The sequence below is a fragment of the Haliotis rufescens genome, unplaced genomic scaffold (assembly GCF_023055435.1).
Source record: "Haliotis rufescens isolate VD_foot unplaced genomic scaffold, xgHalRufe1.0.p SCAF_2, whole genome shotgun sequence".
In the NCBI taxonomy this organism is placed as follows: Eukaryota; Metazoa; Mollusca; class Gastropoda; order Lepetellida; family Haliotidae; genus Haliotis; species Haliotis rufescens.
In genome coordinates this window covers 55179708-55190020 of record NW_025963890.1, presented here as the reverse complement: position 1 = coordinate 55190020, position 10313 = coordinate 55179708, and the positions used below count along the sequence as shown (strand labels likewise).

At 40.4% G+C, this 10313-nt stretch overlaps 1 protein-coding gene across 1 annotated transcript; it reads right to left on the bottom strand.

Moving 5' to 3' along the window:
* Nucleotides 1–709: 709 nt before the first annotated feature.
* On the bottom strand, nucleotides 710–8859 carry LOC124140949 (3-hydroxyacyl-thioester dehydratase X-like). Its single transcript, XM_046508794.2, has 5 exons — nucleotides 8343–8859; nucleotides 7745–7890; nucleotides 3205–3465; nucleotides 2454–2642; nucleotides 710–1582 (listed from the first exon to the last, which is right to left on the bottom strand). Exons 1-5 carry the CDS (start codon nucleotides 8660–8662, stop codon nucleotides 1398–1400), a joined length of 1101 nt encoding a protein of 366 aa, XP_046364750.2. The 5' UTR covers nucleotides 8663–8859; the 3' UTR covers nucleotides 710–1397.
* Nucleotides 8860–10313: the final 1454 nt, after the last annotated feature.

Below are 10313 nucleotides of genomic sequence, written 5' to 3'. Positions count from 1 at the left end.
CCGAGTATACCTGAATTATTCTGGAATATTTGCAATAGTTTAAAAGGGCAAACATGAATATTCAAATTAACAAACATTTCAAAATAACAAACCAGCATGTTTATATATGTATATACTGGTGTTAAAAATATGTGTATAATATATTTTTTGTCCTCAATCTTGACTTAATCCAAAAGTGAAATTCAATAAAGGACCCATATTATAATAAATTATATAACACCAAATACATGAGCACATCTACTGGTAATGTCTGTATATGCAATGAACAACATATAAACCATGCCAAAAACTATAAAAACTGAGGAACAAGTCAATGTAGTATACCTGAATTATTGTGGAATATTTGCAATAGTTTAAAAGTCACAATAAAAGGTCAAACAAGAATATTCAAATTAACAAACATTTCAAAACAACAAACCTGCATATAATATTTCATAATGATTGGCCGTAGAAGGGTCCAAGATATACAAATGCCAAAACATGTGTTATAAATTATTCTGCATAATGACACACAGCAGAAATGGTTAAGTTGACAAAAATATTTATTATAAGGGTAACGCTAATTTTCAGGGCATTATCATTTGCAGAAGCCCTAGGTCTTCCATTAACTGCCCAACATATAATATATAGCTAAAATGGATGGAATTTGTTATCAAATAAAAATAAATAAAAATAAACAACAATGTCGGTTTTGAAACAGTTACTGCAATCAACACGGATTTCACTGACCCACTTTTACAAAAATGGAAACGTCATAGAACAAACCAGAAGACGTCTCCATCAAACGTGACGTTCCCCATCCCCATCCCTATCCCCATGACGTCAGCTAACAACGGGCGTGATAATGGCCCGTCGTCAAGCAATATGAGGGCATTTTCAAGTTACAGTGGCCGGCTCATTTCTGATAACATACGGGCGGTTTAATGATAATTCTATCCATTTTAGCTACAATATTCATTAACACACATTCAACTCCTTGTGATTCAAACTTCTTACAGGTATCACTTCAGTATACTTTTGCACATCAAACAAAGATGGGCTGTAAAACACAGAACACAATTTGGTCAGCAAGTATCTTGATAAAAAGGTATGATGGCAATACTTATAAATAATGATATACAACACATATAAAGTTCAAGATTTAAATAAATACATCATCAAAAGAATGACTAGAAATGTAACCTAAATATATTTAGCAATTTTAAAGCCAGTTAAACTTCCTGGCTGACACTGGCTCCATAATGTTTCAAGTAATATTACTTACAATTCAGATTTAACCATACAATACTCCTAAATCTGTATACATGTGATACATGACCTCACTATTAAAATCTGGCATCATGACACAAAGCATTATGATGCATACATTGGTGAATGATGCAGCCATACACACATGGCTACTTCCCCATCTTGACAGTTCCTGTAACATGGGGTGCTCCTGTAGATTCCTCACAGCACTTGAACCACATTTGTGACATATCCCTGCTGTCTTTACCATACTGTATCCTAGCTTCTCCAGGCATGAAAAGAGGGCGTTTAAAGGTGGATTCAACATGAATAGGGTAGGTTCTCTTCACTTTGTCTAGAAGATAAGAGAGAGGCTCAGTTTAAACGTAGTTCAAAGGTATATCAAACCAATCCTAAAAATCCAGACCTATATCTTGCACATTAGACATGGGCAAATCTGTTTGCCAAACAAATAATAATTCCATATTAATCTTTCATTCATGGGAGATAGCCCCAACTAATAATTTTGCACTGTATTCTAACCAAATGAAGTGTAATAAAATCTCTTTCCTTGCCTTTGCCTGACAAAGGGAACATATTCCATAAGTCTGCATGGTCAGATTTCGGAGAGGGAAGCAAACAGTAGGATTCTTTGAGGCAGATAGATAAGGGGACTGGGGGCCAAAGTACCAGACATTTGCTGGAGACAAATTATATTGGGACATTTTCATAGTTGGTTGGTAAAATCATGGTGTAATATAATATTTGATGACAGCCTATTTAGAGACACTTCACCAGTAATATACTGGCAGTTTTCTGGGAACATATGTAATAACCTGCAATGTAAATTTACTTCCCTGGGTTTCCTGTATGACTGAATCCAGCTGATAAAAAGTATCTTTTTCATTTGGACTGGTTGTCCGGAATTTGTCTTACGGATATCCTTGGCCAATATGTTATGATGGCAGGTTCATTTGATGTAAATTTCTTGAAAAGACATCTTGATTGAAATATACATAAAGATGCACAAAAAAGAATATTTCAAATGAAGAACATTTTGATTTATTCATATTTTACTATGTAAACTTAAAGGCAGATTTATGCTTAAAATAAGAAAAAGAACTTATCCAACCCTAGAATAATAAAAAAGTACCACATTGAACAGAAGACATTTTGTACAGGACTAACAGATAATTTCTAAGCATGAAGGCATAGTGATTTATTACCATTCCCAAAAACTTCATCCAGTGTTCTAGCCAGTGTCCACATCCCATGGGCTATTGGTGCCCTGAAACCCATCAGTTTGGCTGTCCAGGGAAATAGGTGGTGAGGGTTCCAGTCCCCTGTAGCCTTGGCATATCGCACACCTGTGTCTTGGCAGACATGAAGCAGGCACTCACCAAGCAGGTTAGTATCTGTGTGAAACAGAAAACAAACAACAAATCTTCCCACATGGTATTTTAGGTAAATATTTCTCATCACTATAAAATTAAGATGCTCATTCATCATCATTCATCCAGGTACATTCATGTTCAGACGGATGCAGCATTATTGAAATCTGTAAATAATCAAGTCTTGATTAAGATTATGGAAAAACATTGTGTGTACAAATCTGAGAAGTATTGACAACAGTATGTGCCTAGTGTCAAATCTGACTCATATTTTGGTGTTCAACAATCATGTTTTCAGTCACATTCTGGGAAGAGAGAGTGAGTGAGTATGGTTTTACGCCGCTTTTAGCAATATTCCAGCAATATCACGGCTGGGGACACCAGAAATGGGCTTCACACATTGTACCCATGTCGGGAATCAAACCCGGGTCTTCGGCGTGACGAGCGAACGCTTTAACCACTAGGCTACCCGACCGCCCCTTCTGGGAAGATGTCAAAACTTATGGAGCATGGAGATTGATGCACAGAAAATGGATTTCCAACCATTACATCGAAAATTTAAAGACCCAAACTTCGGAACACATACCAACAGTTTTGCTTGCATCTGTTTTCTTAGCATTCCTTGATGTTCCACTTTTCTGTTGTTTTGGACTTCTCGACAACACTGTGATTATGCCTTCCCACACACACAAGTTGTGACGGTCTGTAACCTTGTACTCAGCATTTGCTTCAATCCCTCTCTCTACTTTCACACAGTATAATGCTCTTGCATGAATGTCGAACCCACCGTCCAGTAGATCATCTAAGGGGCGGTGCTGTGTTATTGTCTGCCTAATGTGAATCAGGCCTGGAACAATGTTTCAAAAATACAGTGTAAGTGTACTTTGCCCTGTTCCACAAAGCAATCTTAGAGCAACTACCTTAAGCCTGCGTTAAAGTAGGGGAGTTTATGATCACCTAACTGCTTAGATGGCTCTTTGGAACGGGCCCCTATGCAGATAACACAGAACAGGGAACCTGGACCGAAGCATAAGCAACGGGGGGTTTATAACTTGTAACAAAGTGTAAACCTTTTTCAAATTGCACTCATAAAAGGTTTATGATTTATAATCTTAGTAAAATCTGAATATTTTTTACATTTGTATACTTATCCTGCATTACTCCTTAAAGCGTCTAGTGCTAACCTTACGACCAAAAAAACAGTGCTTAGCGATTGTCCTAGGTAAAAGAAAAAAGGTTGTTTCTGTCTTCAGTCTACTTTTTCAAGGATCCATCGCCGTTGTCATGTGACCATCCTTGGTGACATCACATCTGATCACAATACTGCTTGTCTCACAATTGGTTGATTGGTTGGTTGTTTAACGCCGCACTCAGCAATATTCCAGCTATATGACGGCGGTCTGTAAATAATCGAGTCTGAACCAGACAATCCAGTGATTAATATCATGAGCATCGATCCACGCAATTGGGATCGATGACATGCATCAACCAAGTCAGCGAGCCTGACAAGAAGAGTTCACCTTCATCTTTGACCCCCACAATCGTAGAGATTGGTTGAATGGTGAAGGTTGGGTCAGGTTGGCCTTGTAGCTGATTCTTTGCTATGAAATCCCAGCACAGCCCTAGGGGAACCGCTCCCTGTGTACCATGCTCAAAGTGGACATGAGTGATTTCGAGTACATGTAACTCGCTAACGCATGCCGCAGTGGCTAAAGCCAAGTGAAAAATTGTCTTCTTGGTGAGGTTGAAAAAGGATGATCCTGTAGTACCGAAACTTGTAGTACCGGTCATTTTGCGATTTTCTGGAACAATCAACACTCAATTAAGTGCAACCAAATATATCGTAATGGTGCTACCTTTCAAGTGTCATTCAATCTCATTAAAATCCCATCCCATTAGGGGTCACGTCAGACCGACCTTGCGCGAACTTTGACCGACCAATATAAGGACTGACAAGAAGTCGACATTAGCCAATCAGAAGGCAGCTTTCTCATGCTTTACGGCATTAATTTCAAATTGGCCACTACGCTTCGAAACATATTTTGACAAATTCTCGATTACAAATTTGAAACCTGAACAAAAGAACATTCTGGAATGGCTAATAGATGGTCTACACATTGTATGGATTCAGTCGTTAAACCCGTAACTATCGTTCGGAATATCTCGTGTTAAAGCTTTCGAGGTTGTATTATCAGAATTCACATTCCGAATGTCACTTTCATGATCTGGTAAGCGACGCTCTGATTGGTCGGATGAAAGGTCGTTCTGATATGACCCCTAATGGGATGTCCTCAGATCTTTGTTTGGCGGTAGCGAGAACTAAGAACTGATTTTAATGAGATTGAGTGTCATTTGGTATGCAAGTGTTGGAGGTACTCGGGAAAGAATTGAGGTGACACTGTAGTGGGATCTTGATTCTTGGCCTTTCAAAAGGTTTCAAACGATGGCCACTTGTCATCGTATAACCATTGGTAGAAGGGCAATCTGCCAAGGCAATCGCCTTAGCTGCCCTTGCCGAATAGTCTTTAGCGCTTAGTGCCCCTTTAAGACAAACCAAGTGTGCAGATGATATCTGCCTGGCGTTGGATGAGGTAGTTTGCTGTGAGGGTGGATGAGTAAGTTTGGCCACTCTTTGAGGGTTAGTGGATCGTCTTTTGATCGACTTCTGGGGTCGACAACCACTAAGTCAGAGTGAGACTCTTGGTAGCTTTGATTTTGTGTATCACCCTGGGAAGCAGTACAGGAGGTGGAAAAGCGTACGCATTTAGCCCTTCCCAGGGGATGCTGAATGCATCTTCCACCCAAGTTGGTGCTTCTGATGTGTTGCGAACAGGTTGATGTTGACATGACCAAAGCGCTGAATCACCGGTTGAAACGCCTCTGGTACTTTGTTACACAGTGGTTTTGGTTGGCAATATGATCGCTGTTATCTGTCTTAAAGATCCACCATCCCAAGGCCCCTCTGCATAAGGACCAGCACTGAGCCTGTTAATGGAATGTCATTTTGTAACTTGAAACTCCACAATCTCTGCTCAGATCCGAGCACATTCTGACCACTGGAGGACATAGTATCTGGGTGGAGTTTCAACTCCGTGGGAGCCAACTTGTCTGGTTGGGATAGGCCATCTGCCAGAATGTTCCGACATCAAGGGATGTGCTGGACTAGGAATTGTAGTCCTATATGATCCACTAGATGAAAGAACTTGAACGTCTGCTGAAGTAGGCAGTGATAGTGTGTCGTGCCCTGACTGCGCAGGCACCAAACCACTGTGCTGTTGTTTGTGGAGATTGCAAATTGGGTGAACCGTAGCTGCTCCTGCAAATGTGAGATGGCCAGAATGAGCACCTCCAACTCGAGGTTGTTGATGTGCCAAGTACATCGTGTGCCAGACCACCACCCTGCAGCTGTCTGGTCCTGTGCACCCCACCCTTAAAGGGAGGCATCTACGAACAAGTGAAGTTTTGGGGTTAGCCCGAATAAGGATACGCCTCCAAGATGTTCGACTCTACCATCCGCCAGTTGAGATGTGTCGTTAGGTGGGATGATAGAGTGATGGCTGCACATGGGTCTTGACGCCTGATGATGTAGTCGGCCTCTGTTTGTCAGATCCTGGGCTGTAGTGAGTAACAGCAACAACACTTGCCATTGTTAAAGTGTGTGAGATTGTCGCAGGGCAGGTGACAGGTGGTGTAAGATCTTGAGCCATCTGTCCCTCTGATTAGATAGAGGGTCCTGATATGTGTGGAACAGGCCTCCTATGAACTGGAGTTGGTAAGAGGGAGTTAACTTTGACTTCGCCTCGTTGACCGTCCAACCCAGTTGATATAGTAGACGCCTGGTGGAGTCCCGATGGCGCACCAGGGTAGTAGTGTCCCGATGACCTAGGAAATAAGTTGTCTATGTGCGACTCTAACAGGATGTTCCTCAGGTGTAGAAAGGCAGCTACTGGCTTGGTTATTTGTGTAAATAGCCACGAAGCGACCGACATGCCAAAGGGCAGGAACGCCCATTGGTAGTGGACCCCATTGAATAGGAACCTGAGAAATCTCCTGTCGGAGGGATGAATAGGTACATGCAGGGACGCAACATGCAAGTTGAGACTGACCAGAGAGTTGAAAACTTGATGCTTGTCCTGAGCAGTCTCAAGGTTGTGAGGTGGAAATAAGGTGGATGCTCCAGGTTGTGCTAGTTGAACACAGTGTGATTGTGGATCATCAGTCCTTTTCGGGTACTAGAAAGATCGGAGAGTAGAAGCCCGGTGTTAGCGCTGGGTCATGTACAATCTCTACACCTCTTTCCTCCAGCAAGATGTCTCTGTTGGACTTCAGTAGAAGTTGGTTTCCTTGGGTAAGCCCAAGGAGGAGGAGCTGTGGACAACAGTGGTTCCAACGCTATGTTCAGACAGTAAGCGTAGCACAGTATGTTGAGTACTTTTACAAGCGTCCGCCAGTGCGATCCAGTTCTGACAGAACATGCCCAGCCTCCCACCTACAGGGTTGTCAACGATTGGGACAAATGGGGGAGCTCTTAGTCGTGATTGTCCTGCACTTGAATGCTTCGCCCTCTTATCCCCACTAATTATAATAAGTATAGTTATATGAAATTTTCATATAACTATACCTACTAGTATTTCTTCACATTATTTCCTGAAGGTTTCATTACTTCATTACTGATATCTCAATGCAAGATGAACAGAAAATACATCAAATGGTGTTTTTTATTTTAATTTTATATTTCAACTTTGAAATGAACACTGAACACACCTTTTCACTTTGATCACAACATTGAAAAACACATTACCGGTACATATGAAGTAACATATCATCGACAGAATCGCAGAATCTTGATCTTTGACTTAACGTTGAAAATTTAGTTCAGAATATCATATTAACAGACAAAAGTTCCTGGTAGACTACTAATCAGCGCTAGAAACGAATGTTTTTAGTCCAATAGTCCTTATGATGATAAAATATATCAAAATCCTTAAAAATGGCAAGTTTCTACTCGTCCTTGTGATACCATAACTATGAGGCAGTTTGGCAAGGACTACAAAATAGTGCGAATTTCTACTGCGGCTAAATAGGCTATTAGTTTGTCATAAGTAAGTTGAAAAACAAATTCTCACCTAGGGGACTTATGAAACTTCTTGGAGAGCTTGCAAGAAATGCAGACATTCGCATAAATATAGTTTCAGGATAGCAGATAGGAACAGCATCATTTGTCTTTACACAAGATAGCTTCTTGTATGCTTCTAAGGACGCTGCATCTAGTCTACAAGAAAGATTGATGATTATGTTAATCAACAAGTGTTCTTATGCCAAAGTTAGCAACATATCACAGTAAAGGGCGAAGGTCACTGATATACGACATAAGAAAATAAATAATGCTTCAAAAATATTATTTTTTGATGATATTTCCGTGACTTAATAACATTTTCAATTTTCCAAAGTCCAGGCCTGGGAAACTCATATACCCAAAACATAAATATCCAGCAACAGTAATATAGCACTAGTTTTTTCTATCTTATTACTAACAATAAATGTGCACACAAAAGGTCAACTGCAGCACGACACATGCCATTGATGATTGGGCTGTTGGGATGAAGAGATCTGGGAGTGGGAAGGATTACAACTTCCGAGCTCTGGCAGCAGCTCTCCCGATTTTTTGTCCATAAGTCTGAATAAATATATATAACAAGAGAAATTGCACCATAAGATACATACCTGAAATTAGTAATTGACAATTTAAGCCAAGGATCACCTGGTATGATATTACTTTCGTTCAACACAGACACCTTTCCACCTGTTTCGACTTGAGTGGGCGGGTCTCGAGCAGACGACTCCCTTGCCCGGTTCGTCTTGATGTATAAACGTCCTTGTTTTCTACTGACAATCAAAAAAATACCCCTGAGCAGTATCCTTTGGAACGATGGTTTGTCCTCAAACGTGATCTCAAACTTTTCATTTGAAAATAGTATATATTTTACGAGAAAGATCATGAGCACGAGCACCAACAATCCAATTACACACATGAGGGCAGCCATTTTGAATGTATTAAACTTTGGCACACTCCGGCGCAAGCTCCACGCAGTGCGTTCGGGGACTCCGGTGCAGTGTATATATGCTGGCTGCCGACCGCAAGGAACTCTGGGTAGGAGAATGACACTTTGGCTCTCGAAATGCAGCGTTCCCTGGGTACGCTGGCGCTACACTGCTCGTCACCACTCGCCCCTTTCCGTAACCTGCTATTCGGCTTGTCCCGGAATAACACGAGTTGGTCACGAATGGAAATGTACGAGATTATTCATTGCTCATCATTTGTACTGCCTGTATATCACCGCTTCGTTTCATATTGCAAGTTATTACTACGAAAAATATATTTTTAATATATAAACCTGCGAAAGAAAAGCGTTTTAGGTAGGATAATGATTTGATTAAATACAAAAGTGGGAACCCTACACGAAACGAAGTTATTTCAATAATTTAATGAAAATCGATATATACAAGTAACATATGATTTTCTTGGTCAATATGATCACAAAAAATACATTTTATTAATGTGCGTGTTTATTCTTCAGCATAAATGTAGGGAATTAAGAATGCGAAATAGTTCGATAGGGCAGCGAACATATGAAGTATTGTGTGAAAAATGATCATATAAATGCTTATTATATAATTGAATATAAAACATAACACTCAACTGAAGGCAACCATTTCCCTTTACAAAACTCAATCAAATAATTAATCAATAGTGTTCTGGAGATGTCGTCACTCGAATCTGTTTGCTCGCTTACAATTTTATTATAGGCGAAAAATTATGTTTCAAATGTCGTTTGATTGTTTTATCTTTTCAAGGTTCTGATTAATGTAGATTAACAAATCCTACACATTCCTTTCTCATGATAAATAAATGTAAGCAAATTACAATACATTATTTTCTTGAAGACTATGTTACTTCTACAACGCTAGACACAGATTGTCGTTTTCTTCGACAATTGTACAATTCACGTGTGAGGTAAACCGGGGTTTAATTTACTTGGTGTGTGTGTGTGTGTGTTTGCGCGTGCGTGCGCGTGTGTGTGTGTGTCTGTCTGTCTGTTATAATCCGGACATATATCGGTTTTATAGTGCTAACCCACTGATCGAGGCAGCATTCACACTCAGACTCACTGACTCTCAACCCGCCAGATCTTGTTTTATCCTCTTTAAAATGCCGAGAGCCGGGCAGGGTCACAACAGGTAAAAAGGTTTTAACATATGTTGGTATTATGACGCGGCCAGGAGATCGAACCACCGATCTTCAGGCAGACGCTCCATCCACTTGACCACTGAGTCCGTGTGTGTTGCTGTACGCGGGTCAAATATTGTATCATTATTCCCTATCAGGCGGTGGTCAAAGCGGACATGTAGCATCTCAATAATATATTACATCTACCTTAATGTTTATGTTGTTGATGTCATACGTTTTCACATGTTATGCACTAATCACTTTGGGTTGCGCTCAGCTCGGCACGGAAATGTCAGCCTGGTTCTCACCGGCACGGAAGACCTTATACTGCACATGGATCATTTGTGTTATCTCTGAAATAACTTATTGGAGAATAAACACAACTTGGATGCATATATTCATTTCTACTAGGGCTGGGTGAGTCCAAATTTACTACCCGGATACCCTCCACCCTATTACCCAACCGC